At 46.3% G+C, this 19859-nt stretch overlaps 1 protein-coding gene across 1 annotated transcript in view; it reads right to left on the bottom strand.

Annotated features, from left to right (window-relative positions):
- The window catches only part of TLL2 (tolloid like 2), an 88038-nt gene extending 75747 nt beyond the window's left edge, over positions 1-12291 (bottom strand). Inside the window, exon 1 of the mRNA XM_048311737.1 lies at positions 12141-12291. Within this exon, the coding sequence (XP_048167694.1) occupies positions 12141-12291 (151 nt within the window). The remainder of the gene's footprint in view (positions 1-12140) is intronic.
- Between the last annotated feature and the right edge of the window lie 7568 nt (positions 12292-19859).

Genomic DNA, 19859 nt, shown 5'->3' with positions numbered 1-19859 from the left:
CTCCAACCTGCATTAACATGTACAGATTACAATGCCCCTTTCAAGGTATGTTAGGAGCCTTTGGGGTTAATGAAGGACATGTAGAAACTTTAAAAAAAACAAAAAAACCCTACCACAGACTCAAAGTTCAAAGCCTTGAAAGCAATAAGAGGAAAACAACTTTAAACGCTTGATCGAAGGCATTTTAGACATTTTAGTTTGTTGTGTTTTTTTCCTCACGACTGCTTACAACCAAAAACAAAGACTGTGATCCAGTAAGGTCTTCAGCAGATTTCTGGTGTATTCAACTCACCAAGTATCCACCCCCTTTCCCTACAAAAACTTCCAATTACCTTCTTCGTCTTTCCCCACATACCGTAGTGAACCATGAAAGCAAGGCTTCCAACAGCCTGGCACCAAGAGCCAGGCCCTGTTTTGTTGAGAGCTGAGAGCACAGCTCTCCACTCTGCACCACTATGGATCAGTCTGCTTGGTCTGCAAACAGAACTCATATCCCCTCACTGACCCCTCAGGGTTTAATTGCCTGTTTTAGGGAAAGCACAGCCTAAGATTCGTAAATAAATCGGATCTATTCTTCACACACCTTTCTTTAGGACAATCTAGATGACAACCCTTGCCACAGAGAGCTCTGTTTCTCTGTTTGGGCAAAGCTGATCATTGTGATCTGCACTAGGACAGGCAGTGTAAAGACCAACCACAGCTTAAGAATACACCTTCCTGTAGCAACACAAAACTCTAATAAAAACAATAATGCTCCCTTAGATTTTAAGCCTTTGATGCTTCACAATTGCAATAATTCAACAAAGGACTAGCACAGAATATTTATACATAAAGAAGAGGAATTTAGCAAAAACTATGGAAGCTGAGAAATTAACACAAAAGATGGAAGTGTACTTTCGGAAAGAAAACCATTTCTCCAACTACTGAAATATCTGCCTTGAATCACAGAAAGGCTCTGTCTAAAAATTAAGTACATCAGAAAACAACAACAGCCTGCTCAAAACCGAGGTATCTTGCTGAGAGTGCATGTATTTAGCATTGTAATATTTGTAATATTTTATCTTTGCAATAGCACAGAGATGGCTGTCCAGAGGGAGAAACACACAAATGTGCACAGTAGGAGGGGAACTGGCTGGGAAGCAAACACTTTCCCCATTCCCCATGTGGAATTTTGCACTGAATGTCCTATTCCTTCTGAAACAGGGGACACCCCCATGCCTCCCACTCAGATCCAAGGCGATGCCTCTTCCCCCCACACTTGCCACAATCTACCTTAACAACAAGCCTCTGGGACAAGCTGAAACCTGGCAGGTCCTTCCATTTCACCACAAAAGCACGGGGATCCAGCCACTGCCATAGCCCAGGAGGACAGAAAGAGCAGGCACACGTGATGGCTTGAGGGTCTCCCCATTTCACGCATGCTTGCAAACCCCATGGCAAATGTGTCACACCTCTGCCAGGAGATGAGGGATTGTACAATGGGCAGAGAGAGCAAAAGATGCTCTTTTCAACATCAAAACAAAAGAGGGCAGCCAGGAGGTTTTACTCCTCATGTCAACATCCTATTACCAACCAGCAGTTTGCCTTGACAACAAAGCTTTCCAAGAAAAGGCAGAGACGTGGGCACTTGAGCGATGGCCTTAGGAGATCCCAGCTCTTTGTCCAGGAAACAGCAAAAAAAAAACCAAACCAGCATATCATGTATCACCTTCCTACTGAAGCATGACAAAGAGGAGAATATATGGCAAAAGAGGCCAATGAGGGGAAAACCAGAAATCAATAGGATCTAACAGAGCGTGACGGAAAATCACTTCCCTCATAAAAAGAGGTTATTTACCAGGTTAATGAATCTTTTCTGTTCTGTACTTAGACACCCAGGAAATGGAAGGGGTCACAGGAGCAGTGTGGGTGGGAATGAAATCCCTAGAACATGCTTTCAAGAACAATCAAAGGTTAGAGATTAAATCCAGGCAGCGGTCAACTGCACAACACATCAGCAGCTTGGTACAGCTGCAGCTCAGAGCCTCACTGAGAAAAACACTCTTCCAACATCAACAGCACAGCAAAAAGCAGGCTCCTCTTCCAGGGCAAAACCAGCCTGACAGGCCACCCTGCCCCCTCAAAGGGTCAGCCCCAAGAGCCAGAGCATCTCTGCCTGCTTGGGTCAGCTGTACCAGCATGGTCAAAAAAATAATGGTCTATGAACCTCTGATGTAACTGCAACAGAACCATGGAAAACAGACTGCACCAGAAATCAGACCGTACAAATAACATAGACAGCTCTTGGCTGTCTTCTCAAAACTCACTTTTATATAAAGTTCTGTTCCTTACCTTTGTTGGAAATGCACAGGCAAACAAAACAACAAAGAAGCATGTGGGCAATGGCAGGGTACAAGACCTGGTGATCACAGAAGGCTGAACTAGACCTCTGGAGTATCAAACACATCCAAAGACAGATGCATTTGGGAGCCCTACTGGCAGGCCCCACAAATGAGGCACCGACCCTTGCTGCTTTATCACTCCCCTGCCCACATGTAGTTTGAGCTACTAACAATAAGTGACCCAAGGAATAGATCTACTTAGGTCCAAGGTACTGCATGAGGGAGATGAAGGTGCAAGAGTTCCATCCTTTTCCTAAGGCCACTGAACTTGTAGGTCACTACACTGGGTTCCCCCACTGCCTGCAAGAATCATTTACCAATGGACGTTTCTCAGTCTGGGCCCTCTTGAATCCAGTACAGCTCAAACACCTCTGCCATGCAGCTGTACAAGCTTCTCCTGTGGCAGCTGCCCTGTATACTACCCACTACCCAATTTCTGCAACAGAGATATAGATAATTCAGCCAGAAATGCCCTTTGTTACTCGTATTTGATGGAGTCTCAGGTTAGATTCATTGCAGAGGATAGCTGTTCAAGTCAGAGTTCCATGTCACATCATCTGCCTTCATGCCCAAGAAACTACACCATAAGCTTCAAAGCAGACCTGACTCTGGCATTTCTGTGAGTTTTGACTTTGCAAGTCTAGTGAGTTTAAAGATTTTTATATCTGAGGAATTTCAAAGCAAAACCAATGCCTTACTGAAGCAATACCTTCATCACACACATCCTGCCAACACGCACAGCAGTGTGGACAGTCCTCCACAGCAGATGTCTGTTCCTGGAGCTGGGACAAGCCCTTCTGTCAGGTAAAGCCACTGTTAGTGGGAAGAAGGGCACAGTTTGTAATTGCATCCGTCTCTTTCAAAGTCTGCTCTTTGAAATGAACAACCTCCAGCAGGTCCCACCTGAAACTCAGCATGCAAAATGCCAAACAAACCAGCCAATTTTGCCACAGTTCTGAGCAAATGAAAGTGCTTCTAATTAGGCAATGCTGCTTGCAGACAACGCTAAGTTCAGAGTCACACTGATGAGGAGCGTGAGACTGGCAACACCCACTATGACATGAAAAGTGGAGAAAGATAATTCTCAGCACCCAGTACAGCATCAGTCAGCCTCTTCTAATAAGGAGGCAGAGGGAGCCAACTGTACTCCAGCAGCAACTCTCAACAGGAAGAGATAAAGCACTCAGCAGGCTTAAACTTCTGTCTCAGAATACTGTAGTATGGTTTGCTCTGTGAACACCATTGGGGTTTGTGGGTGGAGAAATTAAACAGATGCTTTTTCCTTGAGTGCTGACATACATTTACATGAACACAAAATGACTTGAGAGGATGTGAATTTCCATTCACATCTAAAGTTGAGCTGATTCATGGACCAGCAGCAGCTGTGGGTCTCCAACAATTTGTACCACTCAAACCAGAGGCTTGAGAAACCAGGATTTACCAGTTGCTGGTATTTCCTGTGGGCTTCCTTCTCAACACGCAGTTAGAGATTTCCCTCCATTGCAGGCTGGGCTGACACAAACTGGCCAAGAAGGAGCAATCAGTCATTGAGAGTTCTTTAATCAAGGGCTTCCTTGCAAATTTAAGAAGTTTCTATTGACAGGGAGTCTTCCTGTTCAGGAAGCACTAGAATGGGTCTGAACATCAAAGTATGCTTGGAGATCAGCATTTCTGGAAGCTCAGCTGCAACAAAGGATTAAAAAAACCCAAAAACCAAACAAACCCAGAAGACCTAGCAGCTGAATCAAAACAACAGCCAGTTTCTGCTTAGTCATCTATCTCCTCTGAGTACTGAAATCACATTTCAGCACTAGTTGAAAGTGGTTTTGTTGCAGCTTAATACCTGCAATACTTGTGATCCAGGACAACAGAGTCATTCAGTGTCAGAGGTGCCTCCTTTCAGCCAAGCCTGCCCATCTCCAAACCAGCATACAGACTACCCTGTCAGGTCAGTGTCCCCCCAGTCCCATCATCACCTCCTCAGCACAGACAGCTCTGCACTCGGAGTCACAGAAGCCAGCCCTACAGTCCCCTCCTATTTCTCGAAGGGAAGGGGAGCAGGGCAGAGCAGCACAATTATCACAGCAAACAGCCTGTGGCACACAACTGGCTGGTCAAGTGCAGCACAGCAGGTGGATTCACAACAGGGCTGCTCTTGGGTGAGCAAGGATAGAAGAACCTACTGACCTCTTAGTTACAGACAGGGAGTTACAGACAGGATGGGAGAGGAGATGTGGTTACCCCACAGCCTTGGGGAGAAGGCATTGCAGGACACCTGAGGCAGGAAGCAGAGAAGGATCTGAGCAATTCTCCAGGCAGGGTTTGGAGAGGGCTTCAGCAAAAGGGAGATGGGGGAACACCTGAAATGAATCTGTAGAAAACACAGAGGGAAGCAGGCAGAGAGCACAAAAGTTTCTGCAGCAAAGGCCATGGGAAAAAAGAAGGAAATTAAAGTATCAGGGGAAGCAGGTTAGAATGTATCAGCACATGGCACTGTCAATTTCCCAAGGACTACTGCGTGAGCCTAAGCACATTGCAGTGGGTATCTACAGCCACACAGCTCTTCCCAGACCGGGCCAGAGGCTGCTCACCTGGGAGACACCCACAGGCACAGTTTTAGCAGCAAGAAAGAGGTGGGTTACCAGTAAATGCAGCAACTTCTTGTGTTAACCATCAGCCAGAGCAGGCACACTACACAGGTTGGAGCAGGAAGAGAGTAAAATCTCCAAGCACAACTGCAAAGGTATAATGTAATTACCCAAATGGAAAGTGCCTCTGACCAAAATCCTCAGCTTTGTGGACTTTTAAATCCTGGAAGAATTACAGCACAGATTCTAAATGCCTTTGTCTGGGACTCTGTGACTTACTAATCTTATGCTACAGAACAGCTGAAGAACAAGCAGCATTCCTTGATTCCACCTGTGCAGGATGTGGTCAAGGGCAGACACCTGTGAACTGTACCCAGACTACAAAGTTCAATAAAAGCTCTGGAGAAGTATCCATGACAACTGCAAGCACCTCTTCCCCACCCTACCAGGCTTTTTTAAGCAGGGGGAAAAAAGAAAAAGTCCTCTGTCCTAAATTTGCCCATCTTCTGTCCTGTTCATCGCTAAATCCCAAGGTGTAGGTATAGCACAGAGAGTTACGACTCCTACAGGCCAAGCAGATCCAACACACCCCAAGAAGTGTCAAAGATCAAGCAGGATTTAGTCAGATCCCAAGAAGACAGGTAAACACTGGAAGGACTTCAGACCCAAATCTCAAGTCACAATGATCACAAGGTTTTGCTCTCCAATTCCCCAGGCCCTTGACTTCCCTACTCAGGAGTCTTGGGTGCAATAAAAGGGTTGGTGGTTATTATTTCTTTAAGCCAGAGCTATTAGCTTGTGCTCAGCTAGGATTATAATAAAAGTCACCTTAAACCTTCCCTTTCAGAAGGAAGCTCCTGCTGCAGCTCCACCCCACTGCAAAACACCTTCCCAGTAGCAAACAGCTGCATCACTGAAGAGTGACTCCAGCAGTGTTCACCCCCCTGTTTTCCGTTCTGTCACTGCTGTCACCTCCCCAAAGCAGGTAAATTAAAGACTGAACAGCCTAGTCTCTCATTCTTTCCCAGACCACCCAAAAAGAGTCAGTTTCTTCCTTGAGTATTTAACCCTTCCTGCAATTTACCAGGGAAAAAACGCAAGGAGAATGATTGCCAGTGAAAGCTCTCTCCTTCCTCGATAAAAGTTTCCATCAACACAGCATTGAGGAATCCACAGATTGAGTCATGTCCCAGACTCTTCTCCCAGAGCATTCCTATAAGCATTGGTGGCAAAGAAAGGAAGCTTTCCTTTCTGGAAGGCCATATACCTTCTAACATCAGGAGACCAGGACTCAGCTCCCAGCACTGCCACCATCACAGGGACTGCCCTTGGGTAAACCTATAGCTCCCATGCTCTTCTACAACTCAGACCCCACACCAGAGGACTGGTACCTTCACCACAGCTGCACTGCCACTTTCTATACAAGCCCAGAAGCTTCAAAGCTGTAGAGAAAATCTGTAAGATGCAGATGAGATTTCTTTGCAGGATGCTGTGATTCCCAAGCAAAGGGCAGGTTGGCACACACTCTGCCAGTGCTCTCACCACTGCCAAACTAAACAGGACCACTTGCAAGATTGCAGGAAAGCCCTTGTCAAGAAGTGAGTGGGCTGGATCCATAGCATGGCCTGCAAAGAGCTTTCTAGTTGCCCTGCTAACATGATGGATCCATGCTTCCAACAGGGGAAACAGCATCTGCCTCCCACTCAAACCACAAGCAACATTCAAATGACCCAGACTTTACAGATGCTCTCTCCCCTTTCTCATTTGATTACCCCCTCGAGGCTTTCAGTTCCTAATAGCAAATCCCTCAGTAGCCCACAGAAATGTCTGCACCTGACTTCAGATGTTTGTGCCACAGCCACAGCCCGAATGCAATGTGTAGTCTCTAGAACAAAAGCCACTGTGCCTATACAGAGGAAGAGCTGTGAGGAACAGAACGACAATGAAGCACAATTTACAGCTCTCAGGACAGCACTCAGTGTGAGAATTCTAAATGCATGGGGCATTTAGAAGTTGGTCGATCAAATCAGCAGGTGGAGGAGGAGCAACGATGCACAACAATATCCTGTGATGGACAAGCAGCATCCACACTTGAAGGAGCAGTGGCTTGCAGGAAAAGATGAGCTATCATTGCCAAACTGCTTCTCTAATAACTTTTCTAGTGATAAAGAAACAGGAGATATGGGATTGCTGCTCAGTTGATGCCCCTTCACACCTCTTGCCTCAGTTCTTCCCCTTTCGAGCTCATTTCCTGAGAACTCCACAAAATCCATGGGGACTAATCACCTTCTAGGGGCTATCTCTCTGCCAGAGCCCTGCTCTGTTTTGCAGCCTCCCCGCTCAGAGCACTGCAAGCAACGGCCCAGAGCAAAAGCCACGGCAAGATCAAAGTCCCACGGAAAGAAGCTGAGCTTGATTGCCAGGCTCATTTGTACCTATAGGCAACTCCTCCTTGGTCCAGCTCTCCTCAGCAACACCAACCCTCCTGAAGGACTCTTGAGACACATGGAGGCAGCAGGAGCCCAAGTCCCCTTTGCCCTCTGCCTCAGGAGCACATGGCTGGGCAGGCAGCTCTGCCAACCTCCTAATGCAAACACCTGCACAGAGAAACACTGCATTTGACCTGGGAGTCAAGACATGAAGGTTGGCCTGTGTCCTGCAGACTTGGTCAGCCTGCAGTCAGAACATGTCACACCAGGATGAACTGCCTAAAGCAGAGAGAAACAGGACTCCAACACAGAACACCCTCAACAGACCCTTCCCTGGAAGACGAGCTATTGCACTGCACCTCCAGCTCACAACAGGCAGGAAGCACCATGCTAGGAGCCAAAGTACCAAGAAATCAAGATGGTGAGAACAAACTGCACCTCTTTCTCCCCACCTGGAAAAGAGCCTCATGGCACATTTGGGCTGGAAGGAAGGGATTATCAACACATCCAGAGGTTATTCAGTGCCCAGCTCTCCCCCTCTTATTTACACCCTGCTCCCCTTGCTGACATAAGTTGGATGATACTATCCCCAGAGGTCACTTTGAACCTCAGAGGTTCTGCTCTTCATCTCAAATTAAAGTTTGTACAAACTTGCATCTAAATAACTACCAGAACAAACTACAGTCTATTTAATTCCTTTGGTTCCAGTTTGTCTGAGGAGTCTCAGAAGGACACGCTTGTTTTGTTTTGAAGGCATCCATAGTTCCTCCTGCTGCCTGCCTGTTACACAGCTTCTCTCAGACCTGCACACTGGCCTGGGTGTCCTTAGCTGGATCCTCTGAGCAGATTCATCCAAAGCACATGTCAGGTTTATGAAAGTTTTCCATCTACTACAGAGCAAATCTGGGCAGGAACCTTTGTACTGTTCCCTTTGAAAAGCTCCAGTGACCTGCTACAACATTCAGCAAAATCCACTCCACAGAGCCAGCACTGCTACCTTCCCTGGCAACTCAACCTGACAGTGCTGCCCTGCCTCAACTGCCCCTTGATCAGCCATTCAGGAATCTCCTTGTTTCTTTCTGCCTTACAAAAAGGCAGGAAAGCAGCCACATTAGGAAAAGAAAATCCCAGATGAGTGGAATTAAGAGCTTGAGCAGCAGTGGAGTTATGGCCCATCAGCTGAGCCCTGGTAACTGGGCATGTGTTGATACCAGTAGCTCAGTGGTTGCACTGCTTTAGGAGGTTACTGTCCCTCCTGCCTTGCTGCAGGAAGTTATTACATCCTCCACTAATGCAACAGAGAGGAGCATGTGCCAGGCTTTCCACTCCCAGTCTAGCAGAACAACCATCAACAGTCTGCACTCAACCTCAGGGCATGAGCTGCAGGGGTGCAGAACTGCCAAGCTTTCATGTCATAACCTGCCAGATTTAAATCCATCACAGCCCCTGGGCAACAGCCACAGGAAATTAGAAAAAATAAAAAAAGATAATAAAAGGAAATAAGTAAAGCACTATAGTTTGAACAGCTTTGGAAATCATGTAAGAGGAGCAGCAGCTTGTCTTCACAATGGGCTAAGAGCCTGCACACATTCTGCAGCCACAGGACCATGCACAGGAGCTTGTGCCTACAGTGGCAATGGAAGCATCACCACAAGTCTCACAGTGCCAGCTCTGTTTCCACAGACCACCTGTTTCCCCTTGCAAAACATACCAGACACCTGAGCATTTCACAGCAGGTCTGCAGCCACTGCCCTCGCCAGTCATGCTTCTTGACAGATCGCGATACTGTCCCACGAGTGGAGGAACTCAGGCCTAAGGAAGTTAAGAAGACTTGTCACTGCTATAGTTCATCAGGAACAGAGTGCGACAGACTTCCCATACAGGCATTAGACAACAGCCCAGATAGGCCCTCTTCAAGAGACAGCCCTATTAATGGTGTCTTCACCTTGTTTTACTAATAGAAATAGATCACTTATTAATCTTAGCTCAACTAACCCTTTGAAATGGTGTTTGCAGCAGAGAACACCTGCCTAGCTCCACTAGGAGCTGATGGTCTAGGATAGGAAGAAGGCTGCAAATGCAAGGCACAGTCTAACAGGGTCTAACATGGGGTACAAGCCTTGTTTGGTTTGTCTTGGGCTAACTTTAAAAATTGGAACTATTCAGTGCACTGAGAGAGGTACATAGCATGTAAGGAGTGTCCTGCTCCCTAAGTGCCCTGCACTTTAGGTGGACACAGCCACACAAAGAGAAACTGGATCAGAGAGCCTGGAAATACAGCCAGTCAGGACACACTGAAAGAACCAGAGTCTCTTTCTTCTACAGAAAACAAGACTGAAACTTGAGAAAGCTGGTAATGGTGCTCACCCCTGCTCACCAGTGCAGGAGGCTGCAGCAAAGCAGAAGGCACTGTACTGTCCTCCACACATGCACAGACTGGGTGAGAAAGGCAAACTTAAACTGCAGTACTGGAGCCTCAGAAAGCCAGAGCAGTGCTGGGCTAGGGTGCCTGGCAGCTCCCACCACAGACAGCTGTGTGCCACCACTGCCAAAAACACCAGCCTGCTCCTGGGAGGAAAAGGAATCCTTTTCCTGTGTGACCTACAGGTCTTGTTCACTCCTCCCTTTCTATTGGAAAGAAGACACTGGAAAAGCATAAAAGGCAAACACTGAGAAGTCAGAAAATAATTTCTGTGATTGATCCTGCCTGAATTGAATTAACAGGAATAATGCACACAAAGTTTTTCTGCCCACCACAAGAGGAGGTGCTGATGTAAATGAACGGAGGCTGTCCTTGGCAGTCCAGGGTCTTTTCTGTGTGCGTACAGAAGTGAAAGGGAGAGAACTTGGGAAATGAGGGGACTGCAGGAGAAAAAACTAAAAGGTTCTGCAGTGAAGGCAGGCAAATGGAAGGCTGGGAAAATAATTTTTTTCCCCTTTTCTGCCACAGATTCCATGTTAGATGTAGAGAAGTCAAATTAAATAAATGTTCTCTGTGTGGTCTTTAAAGGAGCATTCCTCATCCTCCATGTACTTGCTCTAACAGCAGCACCCAGCAGTCACAAGGGCAAGTGAGGCAGCAGAGATGATGGCATAATTTTGAGGAGAAAACAAGGATAAAACATTTTCAGATGGGAAGGCCAAAGCACTGTACCTCAAGCTCTCCAAGTCTAAACCATAGCTGTGTCACTAACAATTAGTTTCACTGGAAAGAGAGATCAATTCATTACCATTTAGAAGTAGACACAAATACAGTAAAGCATGTTTGGGCTGGATCCCATATTCATTAAAAAGAATTAACCTCCCCACACACCAAACCATATATAAATGACAGACAGCTTGCTGATCAAGGGAATGTTTTGTGCAAAAAGCACTCTCTGGAGAGGACTGAGCTGAATTTTGGAAGGAAACCCACCACACTCAGCCTACATATCGGGCCAGCTAAACTTGCTGTACCAGGCAGAGAAGCTCTGAAAGACATTACATTGACAGAGCTCATCTATGTGAGCAGATACGGCTGCAAGTACCACAAAAGCAGGCAGGAGAGAGCTGATAACAAGAGAAGCTATCACCAAGGAACACTGAGGAACAGCTAGGAGCATATTCAGGGGGCAAAGCCTCAACTTAAGAGACCAAGAACACCACACACAAAGAAACTCCTTTCTTTTTTCGACTCTTACAGTATTCAGAAAACAGGACTTCACACAAAGTTATCTGTAAATACAACACGATTAACAAGGCATCAGTTGCCAACTTCCCAGCAGAGAAGCAATTCACAAGACTACAACATTCTCCAATAGCTGGAACCAAAACGAGTTACACTCACATCAAGAGTACCTCCTAGTTTTCCAAAGAGAAAATCCGGGTCCATATTGTCTTTAATTTACGGGAATTCAACATTAGTGATGACAGCAGCTCTTTCAGAACTCAAACAGATAAAAAGCAACGAGCTCAGAACCAGCAGAGTGCAGTCTGACAAGGGAACAAAAAACTCCAAGAAAAGGATGGAGGGAGCAGCTGGAGGCTTCCTGGAGAGGATGCGGTAATTTGCGCACAGGCAGCAGTGGAATACCTGGCTGGCCCGGGAGTGCGGGCTGTGTGCGAGGCGGGTCGCGCCGGCTCCCTACCGCGGGGCGCCCCGGGGAGCCCCGCCAAGCGCCGCCGTGCTCCCGCCGCTCTGGGGCACGCACCGCAACTTCGGGCCGGACAGAGCTTGGGACAAGCTGCCAAAAAGCTGTGAAAATGCACAGAAAAAGCCAAAATGGTCGAGGGCGAGGGGGAGAACCCCCAACCCCAAAAGGCAAAGCACGGCCGGGCATTGCCCTGGCTTTGCAGAGGGAAAGCTCGCGTGAGAGGGAGCGGGACAGGTGGGGGAGCGGTGTGGGAGTGTGGGGCGATTTACAAAAGAAGCGCCAGGCACAGCCTCCCACCCGGGACTGCAGCCCCCCGGCAACGCGGGCAGCGGGGCGCAGGCTGGAGACAACCAGAAGCCTCCCGCAGCGGCGGGCCGGGGGCAGCGCGGGAGCTCGCCGGGTGCCCGCTGCGTCTGGGAAGGCAGCGGGATGCCGAGACGGCTCCCGGCCGGGCCGGGGGGCTCCCGCCGCCGCCGCCGCCAGGTGAGCCCGGGCACGGTTCGACCGGGCGGACCTGGGCTACCGAAGAGCGCTTCGCAGGGACACCTGTCCACAGCCGCCGTGCTTCCAAACTTCTCCCAGAGTTTTGCAGCCAGCCCGCTTCCCTACCGGCTTTGCAAGGGTCGCGGTACTCCATCAGCTCCTCCGCCGTCTCCGGTTCCCCCAGCGTTAAGGAGGCTCCGGGCGCGCCCGTCCCCGCGGCCGGCAGCAGGAGCAGGGAGAGCAGCAGGCGGCGGAGCGGGGCGGCCCCGCGGCCCATGGCGGCGGCGCGGGCGGAGCGGGCGGCGCGGCTGCCCGGGGTGCGGGCACTGCGCGGCGGCGGCGGCGGCGGCGCCGGGGCCGCGGGGGGCGCCGCCGCTGCCACTCACGGCGCCGCCAGCCAATCACGGCCGCGCCCGCGCCTCGGCCCCGCCCCGCGCCCCGCCCCGCCCCGCCCGGCCCGCGGGGGAGCCGGGGCGCAGCCGCTCCCTCCCGCCGCACTTGGGAGCGAGAGCCCCAGCCGCAATAATAAAGTACATAAAAAAGGCAGAAATTATTAATATTACGATTAGTTACTACTAATGTTATTGGTGTTATTTTCCCTCAGTCCGTACTTCAGGGGCAGCCAAAGAGAATTACCTGATCCGCCGCTGGGAGAAACGACGTTTCACATCGCAGCCTTAAAACCCGTGCGTAAGTGGAGTTGTTAGACCACGGATGGACAGCGATGCGAAAGAAATCACTCCAAACTAAAGAATGGGAGAAATTAAGAAAGCTGGGACTGAATATCGAGTTGTGCATTTATCCCTCTCACCTGCTTTTCACAGTAGTTTTCAGGGGCAACTGGGCTGTTTTACTGGAAATTTGGGCTTTGGGATGATCCATATACAGCAAGGCCTGGGAAATCAGGTATATGGATCACATGCAAGATACTCAGTTGCATCAAAATCTACACCTTGATATCTGATCTAGCGGATCGTGGCTGTCTGAACCTGTACAATATCTTGGACATCTCTAACAGCAGAGCATGGGGTAACACACTGTAAAGCATCATACTTTTAGGGCTGCTGGCTTGTGATGGAGCTAGTTCACACAGGCACAATGACTCTGCTGTTTGCATAGTGACAGGGTAAGGGCAGATGGCCAAAGCCCAGCCACCTCGCCGGGTGCTGAATTGTCCTAAGATGAATCTCACAAAGGCCAGTCAGGTGCTTCCGTATGAATTCAACACTGCCTAGCACAGCCTCTTGTCTGACAAGATGTTAGTCTGAGGCTGGAGCAATATTTATGGGTTGATCACCTGTGCTCATGCTGCTCAGCAGATGTAGCATCAGGCAGAGAGGGTACAGATACCGTCCTGGTGAGCAGAGGAGAGCTGACAAGGGTACAAGCTCAGTGGGCGGTTCTTGGGGTGGACGTGCATACCACGATCTCCCTGTGCAAAACTGCTCCTTCAACTGTGTGCTTCCAAGCTCCCACAGCAGGATCTTCAAGCAGCATTTCCCAATACAGCATGGGCTCCAAGCCCTCCCTTCACTCAGACAGATAATCATTTGCCATCCATAAATTTGTCCCTTCTCTTCCAGCCTACAGCAATGAATGGTAACTCAGCATAAAAGGGCACAACAGGATTCAGGCATCTCTTCAGCATCAAAGCAGTCTACTGCAAACTGTTTCTGACTGTTGCCCCTGCCTCTCATTTAGTATTTAAAATCCTCTTCAAACCTTCGCAGAAGCCAAAAAGGCTGCATCAAACTCTGACATGAAGACGATGGTGAAAAGCTCTGCTAATCAAACACACTGGAGTTTCTTACAGCTGCTGTTCAATGAACCAAGGTAGATTTAGCTTTCAGGCAAGCTTTCTAGCAGTAGAACAGGGAAGTCCTAGAGCAGATTGCCATGAAGAACCAGGGAGTTTCCATCACTGTAGATTTTTGAAGAGGAGTGTAGACAAACAGCCATCAGACTAAACTTAGTAAGGTAACAATATCCATCTCCTGAGTTTTATACTGCTCATTTACACACTAACTACTTTTACTTTCTCTGTATTCGGTTGCTACTTTCTTTGACTTTGTCAAATAAGAGCGGTCTAATGGTTATTTTAAAATGAAAAGCTGATCCCCTCTGTGTTTTAGAGCTCCCAGCTTTTATGGGATGAGCATTAGCTGCTCTTTTCTCTCTGCAAAGAGAGAAAATATTATTTTCTGAGGGTATGAGAAGCTGGAAAATAAAAGCTTGAACCTTTGTACAGGTGGTCAACAGCTTCCTTGACCAGCATCATGAATCCTTGTCATCCCTGTGGAAATATGGGCTGTCACCCTCTAAGAACAGTCTTTTGACCACATGGAAAATGCTTGTTAACCTCTTCCAGCATGACAGTTTACAGTGGGGAGCCCAACCTCTTCTGCACACAGAACCTCTATTATAGACATGGATGGACACAGAAAGAGGACATCCTACAGCTTTGTAGGAGGAAGAGAGTAAATTAAAATGTGGATCCTTAATTGTGCAATTAGAGTGAGCCTGTGAGGGAGTTCAGAGGAGTCTATCACTATTATCCACACACAAAAAATAATGTGGCCCTACTACTGGGAACTCTGGAAGTCCCTAACATGAGAACTGCTCAAACCTTATAGAAATAGTTCTCATAACAACCATGGCACTTTGCAACTGGCAGCCAAAGCAGTGTACCCAGAGCAATGACTGCTACCTGGGGTTTAGGAAATCAGCTCGTGTCATCTCGACTGGCAGGGCCACATCAGTGCAATTAAGGAACACAGAAAGCCCTGTGAGTTTTCATCTGAGCTGGTAAAACAGTCAGTGAAGTCTCACATCAGCAGTGCAACTCATGACACCAACAGTTAACTATCTAGAAAGAAAACAATCCATATCCATTGCTGTCAAAGGCAGTCTTTTCCTTTGCAGAACCCTCTTCTGCCCAACACATGCAGACAAAATCCACTGTCCTTTCAAGCCTCGCTGAGCAAGAATGCACACAGCTCTTTCTGAATAGCATCCATGAGCAAAGCTATGTGAGCTACTTAGTGCTGATGGAATATCCCTGCACACAATATGTCCTGAGGCCAAAACACAAAGTTTTTTAGGTCTTCCACAAGACCTGCTTCTTCTCTCTTGCCAACACTTGGGGTCCACCAAATATTCTAACAAAGTGACTGAGGCACCACTCCCTTGGAGCCTGTCCCACTGCTGAGTCCACAGCTGCTGCCAAGTTTACAAAAAACCAAGCACACCAAGGTATTTGCATCACCAGTACAAGGGCAGATGGAGTCCTGGAGAGATGGGGCATGACTCTCTGAACCCAGAGCATTCTCCTTCTTCTTCCCTCTGCATTTCCAGTACCCCTCACTTCTCCTTAAACTTCTTTCATTGCTTCTTTTTATGGTAGGAAAGAACCCCTGCTGCAGGTGTAGCCCAATGAACTGCGTCACTGCCTATAGGCACCATGGGGCCCTCTGCAGAACCTCACCCTCCCTTAGCTTCATCCCCTTCTAGCAGAGGCTCATTGACTCTTAGCACCATTACAGGCTTCCCACCCTGATGAAGCTGATTCACTTCCCCATCTCCTTTTTTCTCTGTCCGGTTTTATCTAGCAGTCTATTGCTCTCGACTCCCTTATCACTCATAGACTTGCCCACTCTTGGGACATCCCTTCTTTCCTGACCAGCCATGGAAAACATCCAGGTGATAAATAACAACCCCTGCTCTCTCTTCTTTCCACCACCCATTTTAGTTTCTTGTGCAGTAGATTGGGGGTGGGTAATTTTTTGTCAAGTTTATTGCATTACCACCCAGGAAGTACCTCCCATAAGGTTAAATGAGTTGCTACCTGAAAGGAATCTTTTAAGATGCTGACACATATGTGCTTAAATGTGTTCCAGGGATTCTGAAATCCACTGTACAGAGCTCACTCCAGTCACAGGCACATTCACCTGTGCATTAACAACTCAGTGTATAATTAACAACAGTCTTGTCATAACAGGCAGTGACACTTAGAAAAACTAGAAGTAAGCCATGGTTGGAAAATTCCTTTTTGTTCACCAAAGTAGCAGCAGGCAGGATTTTAAGTCATCCCAAATAAAAAAGCACCAAACCTTTTTCCCATCAATAATGCAGTCATTGAACTATGTGAGAAAAACCAAGATACTTCTGGGGTAATTTTGAGTTGTACAGGGGCAAGCTGTGGGAGGCAGGGAGAGAAATCTGTCATATCTGGGAGCATGAATTTTGGCTTGACCACTGGTTCCCAAACTGAGGCATGTCAAACTGATGTTTCATTACTTTACTTAAAATCCATTTTCAGGGTTCACATAGGAGTCAGTTGTGCTTGGAAAGCATTGAGCAAAGCTGGTGGTTTTGATGATCTCTGCTGCAAGGTTAAGAAGAAGGGCATGGGAACATCTTTGGAAAAGCATCTGCCTGTTCAAAATTTGAAGAGCTGAATCCACTGGTTTTTCCAAAGTACTTTTTGCCATAGGAAAAGTACTGTCTTTTTCTTTTTTTCTTCTCTTTATGCAGAGGAATAAATCTGGGAAAAGTATAAACATTTCTCCAATCCTCTGTTATGGGATGAAGACAGGATAGTTGCACTTGCCTGTTCACAGGCAGGCAGCCTTTACAGAGGCTGGAACATATGCAACCTGAGTTAAGGCTGTTTGACAAGTGTGTAGAATTTAATGAATCTCTCAGAAAAACAGAGACATCGCTCCATTAAAAATTGCCTTAGAGAATTTCCCCAGTTACAGCTTCTGCACAGGATTTCTGTATAGAGATTTAACTATAGTAACCTCTTCATCCAAACCACACAGAGAACATGCAGGTATTTCCTCTTCTTAGGTAAGCAATACTTTAAAATAGGTTGATCTTACAAGTCACTCTTTAGATCACTAAAACCAGGAACAGTGATTTCCTTTTTCATTATTTATTTTACTATACACATCATTAACAATTATGTTAATTTCAGCTTCAGACAAAGGTGGGTGTTTGATCCCTTTCTGGTAGTGAGATAATCAGAAAAAAATTCTCAACAAAAATCAGCTTTCAGCTAACCAATTAAAATTACTAAAAATGATTCTGCAGAATCCAAACGCAGAACTTAAGTAACCTAATAGTATTTCTTCAACATTTTATTATACATGTCTCCAATTTTTGCAAGTAAATGGGTGCCTGACACTGTAAAACTGTCACACCTTTTTAAAGTAAACAGTAGGTAATATTCACTATTCACCTGCTAATGTCTGGCCAGACATTGTAAGAAAATAAAGAGAAAATTTCCACCCTATTCTTGCAGTTACTCCTGTGTAGCAGAGCAAGAAAAGCCTCACACTAAGTTAATTACATAACCCACTTTTCTCAGCCCAATAAAGTGATAAGAAAAGTGATTCAGAATGAAGAAACAGCATAAAATGAAATCTAAAGGAGAATTACATGTCTAGTAGCACAGAAAACCACAGTGCCTTGCTTAGTGCTTTAAGTCTGAAATTCCTGATAAAAACCTTTGGAAAATGAAAATGAGTAGCCACAAAAGCTTCCTTGAATTCAGTCTCGCATGATGTTCTCAGCCCTGTTTGGAAGCTTCTCAGAAGCAGTTACTACAGCTCTCAAAACATTTCAGAAACCAAATAAAAGCTTGTGACACACAGGGCTCAGAAAAAAAAAAAATCACTGTGTGGTGTCTAACGGTAGCATGTTTTTCTAGGTCGGGCAGCCTGTTACACAGAACTGCTGGAGACTGGCCTTCCTCACCCAGATCCAGCATTTCATTTATAGGACTTAGGTCTAGGCTTTGGTGAACTGGAATCTATCTAGGTAACCACTGCATCACGTGGGTAAGCACACCTCACAATATTAGGAGAGCACTAAAATAACAGTTCTGTAAAATTAGGTGTTTCGTTAATTGGACATGAAGTCCCAATTCTACAAATGCATGTGTTTTCTGGAATGCTGTAGTCACCCGATGTCAGCTGAAGGATGACTATAAGCTTGTGTAGGTATGTTCTGGAATGCTCCAAGCCCATGGTCCTGGCAGAGATGTATCTAGAACGGAAGCAAAGTTCAAATGGGTTTGGTTTTTGTAACAAAACAAGCCTCAGCATGGTAGAACCTCCAGAGATTTGACTAGTTGTTCTCTATTGTATTAAGAGCTGGTGAGAAAATCAACGTATCAAAAAGCCAAAAATGCTGGTACCAGGCAATATCGCCCCCTTGTTCACAGCAGATGAGTCCTTGGTTTTTTGCAAAAGCCTTGCACTGTGGCATACACTGATGAAAATAGAAACACTGTAACTGGTGCAGGGCTGGGGGCAATGACATTGTTAACAGCATATCTCTTCCAAGGTCTGCCTTTCAAATAGGTTAGTCCACCAGATAAAAAAGCCATTTTCTTATCCTTTTCCAAATTAATTTCTGCCCTTTAAAGTGATTCTCTCCAAGAACTGCTTGAATTTCCTGAACTACACAAAGCCTTCCAGATTAATGGGTCCTCTCACCATCTTTACAGTTTCCCCACACAAGCCAAAACCCCAAAATTGGAGGAAAAATTTCAGAACCACTGAATGAAAGTAAATACTGTAAAAGTCACTTTCCTGAACTGAAAAAGCACTCCTGGATAAAAGCACACTACTTGTAGAATGCACATGCAGATGTCTCCTCTGCAAGTTTTGAGAATTTTCTCACTGAAGCCATTTAGCAGAATGAAAATATTCCCTTGACAGGCTTTGGAAAACAAATGGCACCAAAACTTTTTGTTTTTTTCATGAGATATGATGCTCCTGAAGAATGCAAGCCATAAACACACTGCTCCAACATTTTCAGGTGTGGCTTTATTCCAAGAGAAGTCCAACAACAGCAGAGGCTTTCGTGACTTCAGGGTTAAACCTGGTATGAGATACTCGTTTTAGATGGCAGCAGTGCTAACAGCTATGGCAGGGCTGCTCTGCCGTAGTGCATTAACCGGGAAAAGATCCAAGGGATCCAAAACTGGAATTCTTCAACCTACAGTTCCAACAGACTTGAAATGAACCACAAGCTGTACAGTCAAGAATTCATTCAAGATAACAGGAGCCCTAAACTCCAGCTCCAACTATTCAGTTTACTTGTCCACAGACTGGAGAGGAGACTTTGTCTTTTCCTGAGCGGATGCTTTCCGGACACATTCCAGTGGAGAAATTCCTGAAGCACTCACAATTACAGAATTTTGCTGTCTTCAGTGAAGCTGTGTATATATACCTCATGGGGCAAATTTGGCTAGATGCTGATGTTGAAGCTAGAGCAAAATGTAACCTTCTCATTTGTCTTAGCTCTGCATTAAAGATAGTGATAAGAACGTGCTATCAATTTTACTGTTTTAGTACCAAAAGTGTAAAAAGTGTTAGTGTTCTGGGTTTGTTTTATAACCTGAAACTTGTTAAAGAAATACACCTAGGACTATCCTACAAAAACCAATTTGTGTGCCCTTTACACACTTTGGAATGTAATTCTGGAGAGGAATTAATAGACACTGTGGCTTCAAAACATTCAGACAACAAAAAGAGCATAATGTAATGATTATTTGCAGTCTCCATTTCCTCCAATCCAACATTCACCACTTTTTATGTATTAATTACAAGAGGCACTTTCTATGTGCACTCTGCCTCAACTGAAAATATTTACAATTGTATTTACCTAAAACATTTGGTCAAGACTGGCTATTGCTTATGCAACTATTTACCCAAATCCCTGGTCCCTGTACCAGAAGTGGGAAGAGAAGCACTGAGCAGCCAACTGAAGAGTTATCAAAAAGCATGAATTCAAGAACCAGAAACTCTTAAGAAACAACCATGGTAAGAGGAG

The sequence above is a fragment of the Corvus hawaiiensis genome, chromosome 8 (genome assembly GCF_020740725.1).
Source record: "Corvus hawaiiensis isolate bCorHaw1 chromosome 8, bCorHaw1.pri.cur, whole genome shotgun sequence".
NCBI classification, from domain to species: Eukaryota; Metazoa; Chordata; class Aves; order Passeriformes; family Corvidae; genus Corvus; species Corvus hawaiiensis.
The sequence above is the reverse complement of the archived record's forward strand: the minus strand, read 5'-3'. Positions and strand labels throughout refer to the sequence as shown.